Raw genomic sequence first — 23,054 nt, forward strand, 5'->3', positions numbered from 1 at the left:
TATAAATCCAGAATTTTTGAATTCTGGAATTACCATGTCAATAGAAAAAAATGTGGATGTGAAAACAATATGTAATCATCAGCAGTGCTGACTATATTGAATATTTGGTGTCTCTTCAATGCAGAAGTGTAAAAGACCACACTTTTGAAGATAACATTTTCCAAATTTTACCCAAAGGTTTTGGGGTGATTTAAATTATTTTGCTGATATGGTATTTAGTGGAATCCTGGCAAATGTAATTTTTCTATCCAATTTTTGGTCCTTCTCAAAAAGTACTGAATTAGCATAACCTGGGTGGCACAAACAAGATGGCGTATGGGGAACCATGGGGTTCAACCTACGTTATGCTACTTCAGGCACCGTATGGTAGATTACAATTCAGCATCAAAGGTAGCTGTAAACTTTACAGTGTAAAGTTCCAAACTAAATTAGATATAATCTTGTTGAAATACTTCATTTGTATCTAAATGTATATTCACAGTGTAAACCAGAATACAAAGTCCCAGGGCTGTATGTTATCGACTCAATTGTGCGCCAATCTCGTCATCAGTTTGGTCCAGAAAAGGATGTGTTTGCTCCCAGATTTTGCAAGAACATCAATTCAACTTTCCAGAACTTATACAAATGTCCTGCTGATGACAAGGTATGTGGTTTCTCTCCAGTTCTTTTTTAAATGTATGCAGATTTAATGCATTGTAACAAAGTAATTTTATTATTTATAACAAAGGCATATGACTGTCTAAAATTAATAAATCCAACTTGACTAATACGACTTTAAAAAAAAAACTGTTCAATGAAGGCTAAACCATTTCATCAAAAGTAGTCAGAGACATGGCCTTAATAGTTTTAAAATTTGCATCTGTAACAATTTTTGAATTTGTTTAGCATATTTTGAATTTGCAAGTGATTAACTGGGTTTCTGATCAGAGCACCTGTTGAAAGTAGGAAAGCAAAAGTTGAAAAATTACAGTAACATTGTGCACATGATAACAGATTGACACTAGTTGAATGGTGCTTACATCTCGGGCTTAATCACAGTTATTAATGGTGGGGAGGATGACAAATTAATTATGTAGCTCTTTAAAAAAATCTGGTCGGAAATCAGTGACAATGGGGGGGAAAAATAAACTGGATACTAAAAACCAAACACAGTGCAGCACAGGAATAGGTCCTTTGATCCATGACATTGCCAACCATAATGCCAGAGTAAACTAATCCCATCTGTCAGCCCAAGATCCATATCCCTCTATTACTTGTATGTTCCTGTGCTTATCTATCGTGTCTGCTCCTACCACTTCCCTTGGCAGTGCATTTCAGGTACCTACTGCCCTTGTGTTTCCAAAACTACAATGTGAGCGAGGAAAGATTTAATGGGAATCTGAGGGGCAACTTTTTCATGCAGAAGGTGGTGGGTATATGGACCAACCTGGTGGCGGAGGTAGTTCAGGAAGAAACAATAACAAGATTTAAAAGACATTTGGACAAGTACACGAATAGGAAAGGTTTAAAGAGATATGGGCCCAAATGTAGGTAGGTAGGACTAGCATAGACGGGGCACCTTGGTCAGCATGGGGAAGCTGGGCCGAAGGGTCTGTTTACGTGATGTATGATTCTATGACTCGACAAAACAATCATGCTCCGCAGATATACTTAAGAATTTCCCCCTCTCACCTTAAATGTATGCCCTCTGGTAATTCAACATTTGCACGCGGGGAGAAAAGGTTTCTCACCATCTACCCTATGTATGCCTCATAATTTTATATACTTGAATCTGGTTTCCCTCATCTTTCTACACTCAAATGAAAATACATCAAAGTTTGTCCAACCTCAATAGCTAATATTCTACTCCCCAGGCAACGTCCCACTGAACCTCTTCTGCATCCACTCCAAAGCCTCCACATCTTTCCAGTTATCTGGCCACCAGAATTGGACACATTTCTCCAAAGTTGTACACAGCTGCAACATGACTTGCTAATCTTTATACTCAGTGCCTCGACCGATGAAAGCAACCATAACATATGCCTTCTTTACTTGTTGCCACCTTCAGCAAGCTATGGACTTGGATCCCCAATCTCCCTCTGTACATCACAAAGGGTTCTACCATTTACTGAATACTCTTGCATTTGACCTCTCAAAATACACCATCTCACAATTATCCAGATTAAACGCTATCTGTCATTTTTCCACCCAAATATCCAACTGGTATTTTTTTGACAATTTTGCTCGCTGTCTGCAATTCCACTAATTTGCATGCCATTTGTTAATCTGACCACCTACATTTTTAAAATCCCTCCACCACTACCCTCTGGCTCCTACGACATACAGCTGATATGCTTGGGACATACAGTATGTGTCAAGAAATTAAAAAATTAAATGTGTTAAATGCAGGGAAATTAGGGGAGCGTTGGGAAAACAAAACAGAAGGTCGTTGAGAAAGTAGGAAAAACTAAATGAAGGAAAAAGTGGAAACAAATGTTGTATGGCAATAGGACATAAGTTGTTAAAAATCAAATCAACAGAGTTGACCTTTAAATAGTGGAGAAATCCATTACATTCAAGTGTTATTTGGCCAGAAATTTAAAATAATGGGTGGCTGGGAAAGTGGATTGTTCTGCATTTGAACTACACATTGGCTCGTGCATGTTCATGAGAAAGTGAAAATTAATGTCTTTATTAGGCTTGGTAATCACCTGCTGGACAAAAAAAATTAACTTCTGCTTATACTTTCCCTTTCAAAAATTGAGCATGATTTAAGAGTACATTCCATTCAGTTTGGTCTTTTATTGGAAGTGCAACGTATTTTACTCCAGATAATGGATAGCATTAACCATTCTGTCTTTCGCTCAGCTCACCCACCTGACTAAAATAAGAAATAAATTTCCAACTCTATTCATTAATATTTACCAGCAGATTATCAATTGCATCTTTGAAAGAAAGTGACAACCCACTGCTAAAGCTCTGGAATTATCACCCTGAACTAGTATTACGATGTGTTAGTGTACTCAGGAAAGAGCTCCTGTTTACTGTTCACCATTTGAAAAGCTTTTGGCGATCAATCACTGCAATTCATGCATTACTAACATTCCATCATTGAATATAATATGTTGCCAGGATCTAATATATTTTAGATATTCAATTCTTCTACACAAGATCTAATGATATTTGGGTTTTTCATAGTAATAACTGGGTTCTCCTGGCCTGTGACATACTACTTGTCCTGGCGATGTTTTTAGAACAACTGAGTATGTTCCAAATATAATAATTTCTCTAGGATGTCTTTACTATTATTTGGAATGGTGGTTGTAGAAATAGGAAAGACAACAGTTACTTTTCTGACAAAGGAAACATTTCTCGTACGTTTGTCAATTTCTATGACACTAAAGCCCAATACTGGGGATCTGAAATAAAATCAAGAAGTGCTGAAAACACTCAAATCAGGCAGCATCTGTGCAGATAAAAATTGTTATTTCCGGCCCATTTAGTTTTTATACCTTCCACTGAAAGCCACTGTTCCACTGAACAATAGTCATCAACCTGAAATGTTAACTCTGCCTTGTGTTGCCTGCTTACTCTAATCCCACTTTACATGTTCTTTGTTTTGTCCTATTAAGTTTTTTTCTTAATTATCTTCATTAAAAATAAAATATTAATTTCTGTCTTGATAAATCATTTGAAATAGTTCTGTTTTAATACCCTCTGTATTCTTACTATGGTAGTCCATTCCTATTGCTTTGTTAGTGATTTGGCAAGAGTTGAAGCCAGCCTTTACCTGTCCTTTTCAAAACTGGCCAATTGTGGGGGAAAAAATGTATTAAAATACTTGCCTGAACCGTATCTGATATGGTTTTTGAAGTCCTTTAATCCATTCACAGTAAATATTACTAAGGAGGTGTGAATATTTAAATTTATTTACCTAAAAGTGAATGTTGTACTAAGGTGGTCCTTCAGCAGCTTGGGAAGGTGGTACCATCTGGTTGATAGAAAATTGTACTGGACTAAACATTTCTAAGTTATTTAGTTTGTAGTTTATAATTGGGATGACAAAATATTATGCATCTCAACGAAAGACGGCAGATTGCAGAGCCGATGAAATTGCTGATTTCATGGATCCTGGTGTACTTCTATCCAAATATTCACTCTTGTATTCATCCTCCACATTAGTGCAGGCTGAGCAATATAGAAAAGCAAAACCTCTGTAATGGGGTCTGCAATGAGATTACTTTCAGAAGGATTATTGGAAAATATGATCTGGCACAACGAAGTATTAATTAATCCATCGGTAATAGGTTTCTTAATAGGTACTGTAGATAGGAACAGTAAAAGTTGCAGAATTCAGTAGGTTAAAATTGTATACATCTTATCTTCATCAAGGGAAAACTCCATAATAGCCCCATGCACTTCTGTTTCACTATTTCACGTTCAGCATCAGAACCCCAGATTCAATCCTGACCTCTGGTACTGACTGTATGGAGTTTGCACGTTCTCCGGGGTGCTCCATTTTCCTACCACATTCCAAAGACACGTGTGTTTAGGTTAATTGGCTTCTGTGAATTGTCCCTTGTGTGTAGGATAGAACAAGTGTATGGGTGATTGCTCGTCTGAGTGGGCTGAAAGGCCCGTTTCCATGCTGTATTTCTAAGCTAAACTTATGTGCAAACCTATGTTGTCATGGATTTGAATGTGAATGGATTATAGGGGTGAAAATTCCAAACTTCTCTTTCGTTGATAGTGGCTGATTTCTGTTTCTCCAGTCTCAGAATTTTGTCAATTCCTTTCATTCTGTCTATATAGCTGTACAAACCTTTAAGGGTTCCTATATCATTTTAGGGAAATTAAACCCACATTTTTCTCACCCGCCTGCTTTGATTTTGATTATTCTAATTAAGTTGGGAATAAATCTTGAGCAGATTCCTGCATGAAGGATAGAAGTGAAACTGTATGAGCTAAACAAACCATCTTAAATCTGCTCTGTCCAAGCTGGTGTGTAAAACTTTAATCTACAAAATCTGAATAACACTGATTACTTCGCAAAGGGGAAAAACGTCTTCTGGAAGATCTCCTAAAACCATGAAAATGGAACATTAATAATATTCCTAACACCTGTCCTCCCTCTTCTTCTTCTTCTTCTTCTTCTTGCGTACAGCGTGCACAGCCTAAAGTTGTAGGACAACTTGGTGCATTTGATCTTATTTGATTGTGCACGCCAGGTCGAATGCATTCGTCGAAACACATGAAGGTTGCAATCTCCCACCCCTGTCCCCCCCTCCAATCCACATGAAACATTTGCTCTGCTGTGTGCATGTGTCTGCATTTAGACTGCAGGCAGGGATAGGATTGTAGGGGCGTAGATTTTGGCTATAAACTAAATGTTATGGGTGTTAGAGTTCAGCAAAGCTGCAAAACATTTGCAACATGGAGGACTTGTTCCATCATCTTAATGTATATGCATTCAGCATCGTGGGTTTTGGTGTAAAAACAATTCCTGGCTGCATCAACTGCAACCTCAATAAATCGTTTTTTTTGTAAAGATATTGAAGCTTCTTGCTGTTCCACATGTTATTCTTGGTGACTATCTAATATCAGCATTGAGTCAACTTTTAAGATGGTAAAATGCAGCAGTTGCAGGATCATTCTGTAAAATGTGTGAAAATTGTGTTAGAAATATACAAAACGATGAGTCAACTAGATTTTTAATCTTATATCCTAAAAGGGAGGGCTTGAGGCCGTTAAAGAAAATATATTTTTTTAATTACTTTGCATTCCGTGGAGCATGGAAGAGTAGCGTTGTTCATCTATGCTTCATAGCATCTCTGAACACTTGAACCACACTCACCCCTATGCTTATCATGCTCCTGTGTTTTCAAACTTGTGATGCAAAATGGGAACTTGTTATGTCCTTGCTGCAATGTAATTTTTAAAAGACTGCGCCTGGAGACTTGACGCAGTTTAATGTTGATCAGATTTAACTGTTCTATAGCAACAGATTTGGTATTCCTGCTAAACAACCCCATGAAGGGATGATATTTTGCACGTAGCATTAAACATCTGAATATATCCCTCATGCCATTGTTATCAATTTTTATTACAAAGTTGCATATTTTTATTGATGCTTGTTTAACCAGCTTTAATAGTGCTCTCTAGTTAGGATTCAGTTACGCAATCAAAATATTTTCCTGTCTTTCCCTAACCATAATGTTCTCAGGATCTAGGATCCCACTATGGTATTTCATATATTTTTGCATTTTCTCTCTTCTGTTCCCTTTCATCCATAAATGCCTGAATCTTATCTATTTACATCATTCCATCTGACAACCATCCTCTCAACTCATTATGGGAAAAAAAGCATTCCTAAATTCCATAGAAACAGTATGCTAGTGAGAATTTTTCTAAATAAATTGTATCCATAAATGATTAAGGGTCTCCACTGAGCAAAAAGCACAACCTACTTGATCTTTTCAATTTTTGTGATATGTTTCTGTATCTTTTCTGCACTTTGTTGAGACATGTTGGGTATCAAAGATCAGTCCGCTTAACCCATTGTATTTCCAGCAATAGTAACATACAGCAAGGATGAAAAACTATACATTTTCTACTTTTCATCCAAATCCTTTCATTGCAAGAACTAATTATATTCTAAAAAATATTGAATTAGCATTCTCGGTACTAGAAATGAACCTGGGACTTTCCTGTCGTGTGCAGCTTTGTACAACATCAGATAGTGCTTTTATTCTGTAAGGCAATAGTATGACATAAGTTGTGATGACATAATGGCAGAAATCATATATGTAGTGCAGTACTAAAATTTTCTTGCAGAGACCCAGCATTTCCCCATTCCATAAGGTCGATGACTGTGTAGAGGTCCTAGTACCTCAGCACTCAGAAACTATTTTATAGCTGGAACTTAAATTATGGCGTTAATCATGTAGAACATGCAGAACAAACTCGATAAAGTGATCAAAATTATTTTATAAGCCAGTGGACAGATATTTTACCATATGACCAAATGGGAACTTCCCATGAAGGTCTGTATATTTTTTTACAATTCATTTCCTGATCTGATTGCTATGGGGACTCTTCATTTAGTTCTACAATGTAATGGATTTTTTAACCTGATCTTTCCCTTGTCCCATCCCCAATATCCCCCAAAATGGCAATTCCAAAAAACCTTCTGAAGAACAGGCATTGTAAACAATTATATTGATTTTTAGAGCAAGTTTCCAGGCTCCTTTAAGAACAAATTACAAAACTGAATAAGTTGTTTTAATTTCTGAAGAATTTTGCAAATATTTCAACGTGTGTAAAGTAGTCAAACTGCTGGTGGTTATTAGTGCAATCTAATGGCCGATCCGTATGTGTTTTACAGAGCAAAGTGGTACGGGTACTGAACCTGTGGCAGAAGAATGGTGTGTTCAAAAGTGAGGTCATACAGCCACTTCTGGATCTGGCAGCAGGGATTCCACCGCCCTCTGTTACCCCTGCTGCTGCCAGTACTGCAGCAACTGTGAGCAGCAACACACCAGGTAGCAATCTTGCAGCTGTAGCATAAATTAATATTTATGGGTTAAGTGAATATTAAAATAATTTGGAACTTGTATCTAACAGAATTGGCCTCTTTTGCATGCACTGGAACCATGAGTATGAACCGGAAACCAATATTTTCTATTGTTAATTTATTCAGGATGCAAGTGTCAAAGTCTAAAGTCAATTTTATTCGTCACATACACCCAAAGGTGCAGTGAAATTAATTTGCCAGCAGCGATATAACTCACAATACACAATAAGATTTAACACAAACATCCACCACAGCATTCTTCACTGTGGTGGCAGACATAAAGTTCAGTCAGTCCTCCTTGTTCACGCATGGTCGGGTCCATGAACCCTCCGTAGTCGCCGCTACAGACAGCCCGATGTATAGGCCCCCTCGTCGGGATGATTGAAACTCTGAAGTCGGGACGGTCAAAAACAGCCGGGTTGGAGGTCCGGAATTGGCACTTTCTTACCGAAGACCATGGCTTCAGGGTGTTGTAGGCCGCAGGCTGGTGGTCGGAGCTCTTCTCCATAGATCCCTGGCGAGGGAACCCAGGTTCCCGATGGTAAGTCCATGCCACGCCCGTGGCTAGAAGCTCCACAGACCGTGGCTTCAGGATGTAACAATCCGCGCGCCAGCGATCGGAACAGTCCTCTGGTGACCTCCGGCAAGGGTTTGTCCGCTCCGCAATGGAAAAGTCCACACTGCGTCCGCTGCTGAAACTCCGGGCCCGACTCCGGGAATGCAGCTCCAGTCGAGGGAGGCGACAAGGAAAAAGTCGCCTCTCCGTCGAGGAGGCGACCAAAAAAGCAGTCCCCCCCCCCCCCCCCCCCCCCCCCCCCTTTCCCCTCCTCAATACCCCCCACACGCCAAGAGACTAAAACAAGACATGCCAAGAGACTAAAACAAACATTTGGACACACTTTAAAAAAAACCCAAAAACTTGAAATAACGAACAAGCTGCTGGCAGGGCAGCGGACTCGTAGCGCCCTCACCGACCCAGTGTGGCTGGATAGACAGCATTTATTGCCTGCCTTTATTTCCATATAATTATCTGCCTAAAATACAAAATTGAGATCTACTGACTGTGACAAATTAGGTTATTCTATGAATGGAGAATAGGAATAATAGAGGGTACACAAAAATGCTGGAGAAACTCAGCAGGTGCAGCAGCATCTATGGAGCGAAAGAAATAGGCAACGTATCAGTCTGAAGAAGGGTTTCGGCCCGAAACGTTGCCTATTTTCTTCTCTCCATAGATGCTGCTGCACCCGCTGAGTTTCTCCAGCATTTTTGTGTACCTTTGATTTTCCAGCATCTACAGCATTGAAGTGTTGAATAATGAGATGAGGCCATGCTAAGGCCAGACGCCAGCCCTCGGACACCTTCTCCTACTTATTCTTGGATCATGATCCCACAGATGAGCACCAGGCCATAATCCAGCAGTACATTTCTGATTTTATCACTTCTGGCTGTCTGCCTTCCATAGCGTCCAACCTTATCGTTTCCCAGCCCTACACGACTCTGCTTTACCTTCTCCCCAAAATCTACAAACAGAACTGCCCTGGCAGACCGACTGTTTCTGCCTGCTCCTTTTCCGCTGAATCCATTTCCACATACCTTGACTCCATCTTATCCCCCTGGTCCAATCCCTCTCTACCTATGTCCTAGACACCTCACACGCCCTTCATTTCTTCAACACTTCCATTTTCCAGGCCCCCATTCCCTCATCTTTACTATGGACATACATTCATTCTACACCCCCATTCCCCACCAGGAAGGCCTGAAAGCCCTCTGTTTCTTACTCGACCGCAGAACCTGTAATTTTCCCTTACCAACACTCTCATCCGTCTAGCGCAGCTGGTCCTTGATATTAACTGGAGATTTACTTGTTCTGAGGTCAGAAGTCCCAAGTAATGGCATCTGGTGATGGATTTATTAGAAGTAACAGCAGCAAGAAAATAGTGTTCTTAAAAATTTGTGACTACTTTTGGATCCCTAACATTTCATGGTTTTAAAGGAGGCATGGTAGGAAAATGTAAATGTTTTCCTCAAACATTTAATTCAGGAATTTTCCTTGTATAGGCAAATTCCTGGACTCTGAATGCCTGACTATGAATACCCACACATGTGATTGAACTGCTATATTATCAAATTCAAAATTTTGACATACAAATGTTGTTCCTATTAACTAGTTTTCTCACTCTCCTTTTTTGGTCTTTCTTGTGTGCTTTGGATGCCGTTCATTAAGCAGGTAAGTAAGTTTATTGGCCAAGTATTCACATACAAGGAATTTGCCTTGGTGCTCCGCCCACAAGTAACAACATAACATACAGTGACAGTTACGAATGACTCAGAAAACACTAAACAATAATAATAATAAGACATTAATGATAAAACACCATTGATCAAGCACGTGAACCAACAAAATACCAGATCAAAGGGAGGCTACAGATTTTTAACTGTTGAATAGAACAACTAGTCGTGGATAAAAACAGTTTTTATGTCTGGCTGTGGCAGCTTTGACAATCCGGAGTCGCCTTCCAGAGGGAAGCGATTCAAAGAGTTTGTGGCCAGGGTCAGAGGGGTCAGAGATGATCTTGCCCGCTCGCTTCCTGGCCCTTGCAGTGTACAGTTCATCAATGGAGGGAAGGTTGCAGCCAATAATCCTCTCTGCTGATTGGACGATTCACTGCAGCCTCCAAGTGACGTGCTTGGTGGCTGAGCCAAACCAGACCATGATGGAGAAGGTGAGGACAGACTCTACGATGACCGTGTAGAATTAGACCATCATTACCTGTGGCAGATTGTGCTTCCTCAGCTGCCGTGGGAAGTACATCCTCTGTTGTGCCTTTTTGACTGTGGAGTCGATGGTAGCCCCCCACTTAAGGTCCTTTGAGATGTTGGTTCCCAGGAACGTAAAATACTCCACAGATGTGACTGTGGTGTTGTTGATGGTGAAGGGAGTGGGAGCTCTCCTAAAGTCTACAATCAATTCCACTGTCTTAAGAGCATTGAGCCCTAGGTTGTTGCTACGGCACCAGGACGCCAGCTGTGACATTTCCTGTCTAGGCAGATTCCTCCCCATCCTGGATCAGTCCAATCAGGGTTGTGTCGTCCGCAAACCTGAGAAGCTTGACAGAGGTGTCTGTGGAGGTGCAGTCGTTGGTGTAGAAGAGAGTATGCAGCCTTGCGGTGCTCCTATGCTGAGTTTTGCGGGTCCGAGATGTGCTTTCCCAGCCTCACATGCTGCTTCCTGTCTGTCAGGAAATTGGTGATCCATTGACAGAGGGGTTCAGGCACAGTCGACTCGGAATGTTTGGAGTATAGTAACTCTGGCACAATGGTGTTGAATGCAGAGCTAAAATCAACAAACAGGATCCTCGCCTAGGTCCCCTGGCGGTCTAGGTGCTGTAGGATGAAGTGCAGGCCCACGTTGACTGCGTCATCCACAGATCTATTGGCCCGATATGCAAACTGCAGAGGGTCCAGCAGGGAATTTGTGATATTTTTCAGCTTGGCCAGCACAAGCCTTTCGAGTGGCTTCATGGCTATAGAGGTCAGTGCGACAGGCCTGTAGTCATTAAGACAAGAAATCCTTTTTGGGTACAGGGACAATAGTGGAGACATTGAAGCAGGCAGGGCGAGTACATGTTTGCATTATATTGTAATTACAATCCAATTATAATATACTGTTGAGGTTTGGTCACCTGATGGAGTGAATTTTGTGTATTGTCCAACCTGCCTACAAAATATAGGCAACTAAAATGATGTTACTTAAAATCAAAGCATTTGGAATTTAAGGCAGAGTGGAGCACAAAATAGATATAATGTAATTATATTGAAATTTTGAAGGAAAAGGAGCAAATTAATAGTATTAATATAATATCAGGGAGGGGTGTGTGTGTGTGTGTGTGTCTGTCTGTCTGTCGCCGCAACTGCGCTTCAAAAACGTGTTAGTAGTCTGGCCACGTACATATAAAAAAGAGATATTTGGACTGTTTAAGGGGAACAACCTGTTGGTCCTTGACAATGCGAAAGAAAAATATGATGCTGGATTGACATCCTCAGCAGGTTAGGCAGCTTCTGTGAGAGAAGACCAGCATTAACATTATTGTTTAAGACCCTTTGACAGAACTTTGTCAGAGAAGAAGGTTTCAAATTGAATGACCCCATTTCTAACCGATGTTGATTACACCCGTCATTGTTTTGTTGTTACAAACGGTCCTCAACCGATTATGTGAATGGATAAAACAATGGCAGGTGGAATCAACATTTTTTAAGAAATTAGGACAATAGATTTGAAACCTCCCCTTTCAAGTTTCCAAACCCAGAAAAAAATGTTGTATACTTTTGAACTAGTGCTAAACTTGGATCAGTGGAATCCAAACAAATTTAGGCTTCTGTGAAGTGAAATGCATAATTGAACGAGTAAAATTTCTGATAGGATTTTTGTCTTTATATTTGATCACCTGGAATACAAAGGGAAAAAAATCTGCTTATAGCTGTACAGTTTTGAGGCCATATCTGACATAAAGTTCCTAATGTAATGTACTTTAAAAAGGTTATTTTTGGCCTCTGAAAGGGGACCTTGCAAATTGGCAATCACATTAACAGTGACCAATGGGTACATTTATAAGGAAACTAGGCCAGGTGCGGACCCGTTGAGCCCCGTCCCCAACGCAATATTCCGTCACTCATCCATAGCCCCCAACTGAGCACGTGCGGCTGAGGGGTTTACGTTGTGACGCCTAAGATCCCCATTGTGACGACACTCCCCCAACTGTGCCTCACCATCCCTCTTCCTTGCCGTATTCTCCATTCCCCATCATCCCCAGCCCCCTCCTCTTCACCCTTCCTCTTCTTTCCCCCTCTCCTCCTCCCCACTCCCTACCCTCAGTCACTCACTCCCACCCTAACCCCTTACTGCTCCCTATCACCTTCCTCTCCCTGTCACCCTGCTCCCCACTCCTCACCTCCCCCCCCACAATGAAAATCGCAGTTTTTAAAAAAACCTTTTAAAATGATTTATTTTAAATCGTGATTTTTTTTTTCTGTAAATGAGATTCGGGATCCTATTGTGACGTCATTGTAACGTGGCTGACGGGCAGGGCAAGTGGGAAAGTGATTTGGGAAGTGATTTTTGTAAAGTTTAAAATGTCAATAATTTGTAGAATATTATCAATCTGAATACAACTTGTTTCAGCGCTCCCTTGAGCCAATCAATCCTCCCGGGGGGGGGGGGGGGGCTCGACGCGACTTGACTAGACTTATGGCGCTCCCTAGATGCAATAAATCCTTCCACGTGGAGAGGGGGCAAAAATCTCGCCCTCTCCTTGAAGCTGCTGATCCCATTGCCTCTCTGCCACCCCTCCCTCCCTCTCTCCTTTTCCCCACCCTCAGTCACTGCCTCGCCTCTCTCCTTTCACACACCCCCAATAAAGACAATGTTTAAATGTCTTCTCCCATCCCCCACTCCATCAACTCTCATAGCTTCTGTATTGGTGGCAGAGATCACATTGTGTAATTTTCGGTTGTCGGAATGTTCACGGCACCGTTTGTAAATGAGATCCCATTGTGATTAGACGATAGATGCCATTGTGTCAACACTGGAAGTTGCTAAAAAAAAGTCTCTTAGTCACAGGCAGTTATTATTTTCAAAGTTGGCTTTTTTTAAACTTTAAATATTAATAACTTGTGAAATATAACATCAAATGTAAACAAACTTGATACTAACGACCACAGGAAAAAGTTGTGTAAGATTCTGCGAAAACATTTTGCGCTATTGTGTACCGTTTTGGCGTAGTTCCTTGATCTGACTGACAGACAAACAAGAAGATACTTTTAATAGTGTGTGTGTATATAAATATAGATATATAGAGATAGATGGTATAAACCAAATTTGTGTTCTCTGAATATGAATGTTCAGTTTGATTGAGGATAGATAAGCAATTTTGTTATTCTCTGTATAATATTCTGCCCTAGGCAACATAAAAACTGTTAAGACATTTCAGGATGGAAGTTAGATAGCACCACATAACAGATGATAGAATTGTGGAAGTCTGTCCAATAAAATATCAATTGATGGCGGCACAATTCATTTAAATTCCGAGTTTGATAAACCTCTATCCAACAATATTATGAACATGGTAGTAGATGGAATTGGAATATCGGGTAACTCAGTGGGTGCAGCGGGGCCGAAACGTTGTCTATTTCCTTCGTTCCATAGATGCTGCTGCACCCGCTGAGTTTCTCCAGCATTCGCGTATGTGAGTGGGAGTTGGGGGGGGGGGGGGGGGGAGAGAGACATAAGGCAGCCTGAAGAATGGGTCGCCTGTCCATTTCCATCCGTAAATGCTGCCTGGCCCGCGGAGTTCCTCCAGTCATGCCTGTGTGAGAGGGAGGGAGGGAGAGAGAGGCACACACAAGGTGGATGTGAAATTTCACCTGCCGGTTTCAGTGACAGACACCCGCCGCCAGTAAATGAAGACACCCCCTTCTGTCTCCCCCTCCTCTCCCTCGACTCCCCCACCTTTCCCTCCCAACTCCAGTCCCGTCCCGACCCCTTGGGAAACTGAAGGGAGCAAGAATTAACTGCTGCCTTCCCGCTGAGTTAAAGCGTTACCACGGTAGTAAGACGATGTTAGTTGCGCCCAAGTTTAAATTTCCAACGTGTGTTTCAGAGTAAATCAAAAACTGTCTGAATCAGCAAGTTAGACAAAAAATGCTGGAGTAACTCAGCGGGCCAAGCAGCATCTCTGGAGAAAAGGAATAGATTCCATTTTTGGTCGGGACCCTTCTTCGGGATGATTGTAGGGGGGGAACTGGAAGCAAGAAAAGAAAGGGTCAAATCAGGGCCAACAACAGATGACCTCAGCAGGGTATTTTGAAGAGGGGTCCTGACCCGAAATGTCGCCTAACCCTGTCCTCCAGAGATGCTGCCTGACCCACTGAGTCACTCCAGCACTTTATGTCTATATTTGGTTCCCTGATATGCCAATTAAAGCCAATTATAATCCCTTTACTCAAGAAATTAAATCATTTGATTAAATTCTGGAAAACACTTCCGATGTCCTTAATAGGCAGAATAAATGCTATAAAAATGATTTTCTTACCACAAATCCTATACCTATTTCAATCAATACCTATATATCTGCCAAAAAAGTTTTTCAAAAAATTGGACTCAGACATTACAAATTTTATATGGGATTATAAATCCCATAGAATACAAATAGCACACCTTAATAAACGAAAAGAGTTGGGGGGTCTAGCGCTCCCTAATTTTATGTATTATAATTGGGCAGTAAATATTAAAAATATGATTCACCTGCTGGACAATTCTGCCCAGCAGGTGGACTGGATGGTAATGGAAAAAGGGGACTGCTCCCCGAGTAATATAGGAGCGACTATCCTCTCACCAATAAATTTGAATAATAAAAATTATAATAAAAATCCAATTATACATAACACAATTAGAACATGGAAACAAATAAAACAGAATTTAAAATTAAGAAACCCATGTCTTTTAATACCAATAGTTAATAATCCATCGTTTAAACCATCAATCATAGACAAATCATTTATACAATGGGAAAGAATGGGAATCAAAACGCTCGAAGATCTGTATGAATTGGGAAAATTACTATCATTTCAACAACTACAACTGAAATATAATTTGAAAAATAACCAATATTTTAAATATCTTCAAATTCGTGATTATCTGAAAAAATACACAAAAGACTATCATAATATGCCTACAGACTTACTGGATGAAGCAATGAAGACAAAGGCGGAATCAGCTAATCTAATATCGTACCTATATAATATCATTTTAAACATAGAAATACCCACAACAGATGGAATTAGAAGAGATTGGGAACAAGAATTAGCTATAAACATTTCAAAAGAGAGCTGGGATAATCATTTACTACAGGTACATAAATGTTCGATCAACGTACGACATACTCTCATCCAATTTAAAACATTACATAGATTATATTATTCAAAAACTAAATTAAATAAAATCTTCCCTAATGTTTCACCAATCTGTCATAAATGCCTGTGTCAAGAAGCTACCATAGTGCACTCTTTTGTTTTTTGTACAAAAATTCTGGTATGAAATATTTGATATTTTTTCAAAATTAATCAAAATAAAACTGGTACCAAAACCAGAATGGATTATTTTTGGAATATCGGAAGGTAACCCTGAACTAAACGTGTTTCAGAAGAATTTATTTAATTACGGGCTAATAATGGGAAAAAAGCTTATACTTAAATTCTGGAAAAATGCGCCCACACCAACAATAAAAATGTGGATATCAAATATGTTTGAAACATTACATCTGGAAGAGATGAGATTCCTCTTAGCAGGTAAAGCAGACCAATTCCAAAAGACGTGGTCTATGTTTCTGGACCTATTACAAGTATGAGGTGCAATAGTAATTAAAAAAAAAATAATAATAAAATCAGGACCTGGTAACGGGAGGTAAAACAACAAAAACAGACTTGGTTGGTAGTCCCCTCTCTGCGGAGTTTAATGTTATAATGTTCATAGTGAACACGTTAAATAATTCAATGTTCATAGTGAACACAGGCACAAAATGTTGGTGTAACTCAGCAGGTAAGTCAGATCTGGGAAGAAAAACATAAAAAGCTGGAGTAAGTCAGCGTGTCAGGCAGCATCTCTGGAGAAAAAGTATAGGTGGCGATTCGAATCGGAACCCTTCTTCAGACATCCTAATCGGAATTGAGTCTGAAGATGTGTCTCGTCCCAAAACATCACCTATTTTTCTCCAGAGATGCTGCTTGACTCGCTGAGTTACTCCAGCTTTTTGTGTCTGTCTTCGTTTTAAACCAGCATGTGCAGTTCACTCCTTTACACGGGTATCTGGAGAACATTGATTGGTAGCGTTCCGGACCCTGCTTCGGAAAGGCATCGATCGCTGGTTGGCGAGGACTTCGAGCTGTATCTCTCAAAGAAGTACATGTGAAAAATTTCTCATGGACCATAAAAATGCGGGACCTTTCAGTAAAGTCCCTTTTAAAGATTGTAGTTATTTTCTTGAATCACATTAACATAACTCATGAATAAGTTGATGTCCATATGCGGATTCAAATCTTTATTTTTTAAATTCAATCCCACAGAAGACAATTTTTACTCACCTTCTGTCCCCTCTGTCCAGCTTCCGGGTTCACCGTTCGCAGGAGTTCCCACGGTACACGCAAGAGTCAGTACGGATATCGCACTGGCCACTATGTGCATATAATGTTGCAATATTCAACCACAAGTGTACAAGTCACTCTTGGAGAAATTCAAGCTTGTTTGAATTTTCTCCCGAGTCAAAGTTACACGAGTACCTGCCATTAGCGCCACGGTGGTCCACGAATGCCGTACGGTTATCGCAAGAGGTTCCCACGATGTTCAACTTTGGTTAACTCTTGCGTCAAGTCACCCCGTGAAAAAAGGGGTTTAGTAGGCTATGTTGCATTTCTATTGTGAATTTCCTAATTTGTTTTCTGAAGGAAAAACAAATGTGGTCACAATATTTAAAGCATTTCTGAATGGTATAAGTGCTGATAAAATAAGTAATGTAGAGTTAATGACACAGGCCCAGTGCAAGGATATTGAAATATTCAATATATGCAATCTTTAAAAAAATATTTAAAAATATATGTTTGTTATAATGGTATGGTGTGAATGCAGGCCAACCATCTGCAATGCTGTAAACATGAAATAACATTGCAGTATTCTGTAAATCCATTTTAATTAGTCATCAAATTCAAAAATATGACGGCGTTTCACTCTTCTTCTCCTTATGCTCTTTTGTCTCCTTTTCATTTCTAGCCTTTGTGCACACAATCTGCCAATAAAACCCAGTCTCATCTGTATGCCTATTATTTGCCAGACTTTGTTGCCTCTTTTTCCAACTTTCTAACCACCACCTACTACAATCAGTTTGATATGAAATGTCACCTATCCATGTCCTCCAGAGATGCTGCCTGCAGTCTAGTGAAGCCTTCATTCTTGAACCTTCATTTGATCCTCAAAAAAGCAGGTGTCATATAAATTTCTCATCTAGAAATAGGATGGACGTTCTTAAAAAATGACTTGCATGGTTTTAATTTATTTCAAAGCTTAGAAATTGATTGGGTTGTGTTGTATGATATCAGAGGCAAAATGAAACTTCAACTTGTAGCATTATGGTTTCAAAGAGAGATTACTATCAACATGAGCAACCCTTATTACCACTGTGTAGCACAATAGTCTTTCTGGTAAAGATTCTTCATAACGTTGTTGGTCGGAAGTTGCAGGATTTGGATCCAGTGATGGTGAATGAATGGATATAGAAAGGCGAATGCTTGGAAAGGAACACTCAAGTAATGCTGTTTGCTTGGTGTTGTGAGAGTAGCCCAGATGATAAACTGCAGTGCAGTTTGCGAGTGATATAGGCTATAGCCATGATGTGCTGAAGGGCAACACAGTGGTAGAGCTGCTGCCTTACGGTGCCAGGGATTGATCCCGACTATAGAGTTTGTACTTTAAGAAGGAACTGCAGATGCTGGAAAATCGAAGGTACACAAAGCTGGAGAAACTCAGTGGGTGCAGCAGCATCTATGGAGCGAAGGAAAAAGGCAACGTTTCAGGCTGAAAAGTTGCCTTTTTCCTTCGCTCCATAGATGCTGCTGCACCCGCTGAGTTTCTCTAGCTTTTTTGTGTACCTATAGAGTTTGTACATTAGCCCAGTGATTCCCAACCTGGGGCCATGGCAAATTTCAGAGGGGCCACAGAAAAAAATTGGGATTTAGAGGGTTCATTGAAGGGGGCCACAGAGCTACCACCCTGTTGCCTCCTAAATTTCAGTTCTAATAAATTTAAATCTATGTAGTTGAAATATTTATGATTGTGGAATATAATAAAAGAGAATATGTGCAATTAATAGATACTGATATTTTTATGGAAGGTATTATAATATTGAAGTACTTTTTTTCCACTAATAATGTCAGGGGGTGGCCACAGAAAAATTAAAAGATCAAGGGGGCCATGACCTAAAAAAGGTTGGGAACCACTGCGTTAGCCTTATGTGGGTTTTCTCGGGGTGCTCCGGTTTCCTCTTTGCCATCATTGGAAATGATGAGTCCGAGTATATAGGAGGGTGATTGATCTACAGAATAAATGGTGCCAGAATAACAACCTTCAACAGCTCTCAGCGTCAGTAAGACCAAGGAATTGACTGGACTTCATCGATGGTGGAGAGAGTCAAAAGCTTCAAATTCTTGGGCGTGCATGTCTCTAAAGATCTGTCTTGGGCCCAGCATGTTGATGCAATCATAAAGAAAGCACATCAACAACTTTACTTAGAAGATTGAGAAGATTTTGTATGTCTTCGAATACGCTCTTGAACCTCTGCAGGTGTACAGTAGAGAGCATATTGACTGGTTGCTTCACAGCCTGTTTACGGCAACACGAATGCCCAGGAACACAGAAGATTGCAAAAAGCAGTGAACACTGCCCAGTCCATCATGGGTACTGACCTCCCCGCCATCGAAGGGATCGACAAGAGTTGCTGCCTCAAAGGCAGCCAGCCAACCTCATCACCCTGGCCTTGCTCGAATTTCACTCTTGCCATCGGGAAGAAGTTACAGGAGCCTGAGGTTTAGGAGCCTCTTCCTCCCGGCAACAATCATATAACCAGGCTCTTAAACACTACAGCCTCCAAATAGGCTCCAAATTATATAGATTTGGGGACATTATTTTTGACTTTGCAGTCAGTACTAACTTTTTGTTGTTGTTTATGAAGGGTTTTTCAGAGTAATATGTTTACATATCTGTTTTGTTGCATATAAGAATTTCATTATTCCATTTCAGGACATATGACAATAAAACACTCGACTCCAAAGATGTACAGGTTTTGTAGGTTAATTGGCCTTTGGGAAAATTGGAAAAATTGTCTCTAGTGTGTGGGATAGTGTTAGTATATGGGGTGTCGGCGTGAATTTGGTTGGTCGGAGGGCCTGTCTCCATTCTGTCTGTAACGTCTAAAGTGAATAGAATGAATGGTTTGTGCGATGGGTAGAACACCAGACAAGCAAGCTACTTTGTGCTCTATGTTGGTGTTGAGCATTTTTGACAGTCATACAATTGTACAGCATAGAAACAGGCCCTTCGGTCTATCTCTGTCTTCTTTGCTCCAAGGAAAAGAGACCCAGCCTCAAACTCTCCATTATTCAATCCAGATAATATCCTAGTGAATCCTTCTGCACTCTCCACTGTGCGGATCTTTAAGGTGACTTCCACTCTCCGTAGCTGCCCTAGTCCGCTTATGCTTATGGAATCTTTTGGACTTTATATTATCTGCCAAGGATATCTCCTGGTTCCCTTCCGGCCTCCTAATTTCCTCGTATCCTCCTATGTCCCTTCTACTTTTCAAGGAAGTTGCTTGATCCCAGCCGCCTATGCTTCCTTTTTCCTGACCAGCCCTTCAATATCTCTCGTCATCCAAATCATTTTAACAGGAACATGCTGGCCATGAATTCTTCCTATTCCTCATTTAAAATTCTCCCACGCCAGATATTCCTTTATCTGAAAATAAACACTTTCAATTAACTTCTGAGTTCCTGTCTGATGCCATGGAACGTTATGATTATAACTGCTATGACAGATTATGACGGGCAGCCACGGTGGCGCAGCAGTAGAGCTGCTACCTTACAGCACTTGCAGCTCCAGAGATCTGGTTCTATCCTGACTACGGGTGCTCTCTGTACGGAGTTTGTACGTTCTCCCGTGACTGTGGGTTTTCTCCGAGATCTTCGGTTTCCTCCCACACTACAAAGACGTACAGGTATGCAAGTTAATTGGTTTGGTGTATGTGTAAATTGTCCCTAGTGTGTGTAGGACAGTGTAAAAATGTGTGGTCGATGCGGACTTGGTGGGCCGAAGGGCCTGTTTCCGTGCTGAATCTCTAAAACAAAAAATATCTGCTGTGCTGCTGCACAACAAAAAAATTATTTGTTCTCATTCGGGACACGACAATGAAAAACTCTTGACTGTTGAATCAGTGGCCCCTCCTCTCTTACTTCTACTTGTCATGCTAGAAGCATCAGTACCGCGGAACATTATGCTGCCACTCACCCATCCCTCAATCATGTTTCTATAACAACGGTAATATCACATTCCCATGCAGTGGACGAGGTTTGAAGATATAAACATCTGTCTCATCTGGAACGGCTGCTGGGGTTCCTGGATGGTTGTAGGGACAGGCGTTATATCTCTTGTGGATGCAGGGGAAAGTACCTGCAAAGGGGTCAGGTTGGGTGGGAATGGATGAGTGAAGCAAGGAGTTACAAAAAGAATGGTCTCTGTGGAAAGGTGGGGTGAGAAGATGTGACTAGTGGTGGGATCACATTGAAGATGGAGAAAGTGTTGGGAAATCATGTGTTGGATGCTTGTTTCTTGGTCAATGCAATATATTGAGTGCCTCGATCTTTTTTTTTTATCTGTATAGTTCAAAATCATTTTGTGGATGTTCGGTTTTTCTTTAGCATATGAATTCTACAACCATGTTTATAGTTGCTTGTCAATTCAAAATGTTGTCTTCATTTTAGTATTGGAGACCTCTCAGATATTACTTAGTCTCACCTAGTTGAAATTATCCATGTAAGACTACTTTTTTGGCCTGCATCAGCTGAATTTCATTGGATATTCACTTCATTTGCCGAGTCACTTAATTTGCTGAGTCATAAAGGCACTGCAACTTTAAAAGTGATTTGTGAAGAATAGAATGTACATTAGAATAGGACAGGTCCATCGGCCCACAATGTCCCTCCTGAGCATAATGCGAGGATCATCTTTTATCTATCTGTGCATAATCCATATCCCTCCATTCCTTGCATATCCATGTACCTATCCAAACCCCTCTTAAATGCTACTATCGTATTTGCCGCAACCACCAATCCACACATTCCAGGCATTCACCACCCTCTGTATATTAAAAAAAAAAAGTTGCTCTGCACGTCTCCTTAAAACTTTGTCCCTATCACCATAAAGCTAGTAGTTGTTTTTTTTCCAACCCGGGAAAATGGTTTGACTGTCTGCTTTATCTGTGCCTCATAATTTTATATACAGTAAACCCTCGTTTTAACGGACCCATTTACAATAGATTTTGGTTAAAGCAGACAAGCACCGCCTCTTCAGCCGCTTAGAGTGGAGGCTTCTGAGGACACCCGGCCCCGACCTGACTAGCATGGTGCATCTGCGAGCCCGTCGTCATTTATCGCATGGTCCCGTTGACGTTGCTGTTGTCGCGGCTCACTTTGTAGCCCCTGGGGATAGCCAGAGACAGGACGCACTCGGTGACTGTGGGACTCGCTCCCCGCTCACTTGCTGCCGCTTCTTCCTATCGTCGTCGCCACCTCCTTCCATCGCTCTGTCCAATCAGCCTTTACCTCGGCACTGCCTCCTTGTGCTTCTACCTCTGAGTCGCCGGCATTGTCCACCATGGAAGTGGCAGCAAGTGAGAGGGAAGGGTGCCCCACAGTGACCAGGCACGTCTTGTTGTTGGCAGCAGCCTAAAGAAAGCACTGTCCCCAAGGGCTACAGTGAGCGCCACAACAATAGCTGCGTCACCTAATGGTGCAGCAGCTGGGTGAGGAAGGGCTCTGATGCCTAGTTTTAAGGTGAAACAACATAAGTTATGGAGTAATTATGCAGACTGAATCACTCTGAAGAAGGGTCCCAACGTCACCTATCAATGTTGGCCAGAGATGCTGCCTGACCTGCTGAGTTACTCCAGCCCCCTTTATGTCCATATTCCTTCTTTACCACTTTCATGGAACCGTGGGCTTGAATAATTCTGTACTTCAGTGCTGGTGAGGGTCATTTCATTAATTGGATAGTTTCCCCTTACATTTGACTTCCAAAAGAACTTGCTCGGATTAAACTCCACTCGCTATTTTCCTGCAGATTCCTTTAGCTGATCTCGACCTGAAATGTCACCCATTCCCTCTCTCCAGAGATGCTGCTTGTCTCGCTTGAGTTACTCCAGCATTTTGTGTCTACCCACTGTATACCTGGACAGCTTTCCTCATAGTCTGCGATCCTAGTAATCTGCAAACGTATTAGCCAACCTGTCTGCATTTATGTCCAAGTCATTTATATACCCCAAACAGCAGAGATTCCTGCGCAGATCCCTATAGAACTCTGGAGAGAAGGACTGCAGAAGGGTCTCAACCTGAAATGCACCCATTCCTTCTCTCCAGAGATTCTGCCTGGCCCGTTGTTACTTCAGCATTTTGTGTATCTTTGGTGTAAACCAGCATCTACAGTTCCTTCCAACACATTCCCAATAGAAATTCATCAGTCACAGTCCTCCAACCTCAATATTATCCTTCCACCCTCTGTCTTCTATCAGTATCTGTCTTCTATCAGCCATGATCACAATGAATGGTAGTGCTGGCTCGAAGGGCCGAATGGCCTCCTGCACCTATTTTCTATGTAGTATGCTAGTTCCAAATCCAGACATTCGTCACT

General features: G+C 41.0%; 1 protein-coding gene across 1 annotated transcript in view; it reads left to right on the plus strand.

Moving 5' to 3' along the window:
• The window catches only part of scaf8 (SR-related CTD-associated factor 8), a 110,316-nt gene that overhangs the window by 40,323 nt on the left and 46,939 nt on the right, over positions 1–23,054 (plus strand). The window contains exons 4-5 of the mRNA XM_055639985.1: positions 482–643; positions 7,364–7,520. Of these exons, the coding sequence (XP_055495960.1) occupies positions 482–643; positions 7,364–7,520 (319 nt within the window). The remainder of the gene's footprint in view (positions 1–481; positions 644–7,363; positions 7,521–23,054) is intronic.

This window comes from Leucoraja erinacea, chromosome 8, assembly GCF_028641065.1.
Source record: "Leucoraja erinacea ecotype New England chromosome 8, Leri_hhj_1, whole genome shotgun sequence".
Taxonomy (NCBI): domain Eukaryota; kingdom Metazoa; phylum Chordata; class Chondrichthyes; order Rajiformes; family Rajidae; genus Leucoraja; species Leucoraja erinaceus.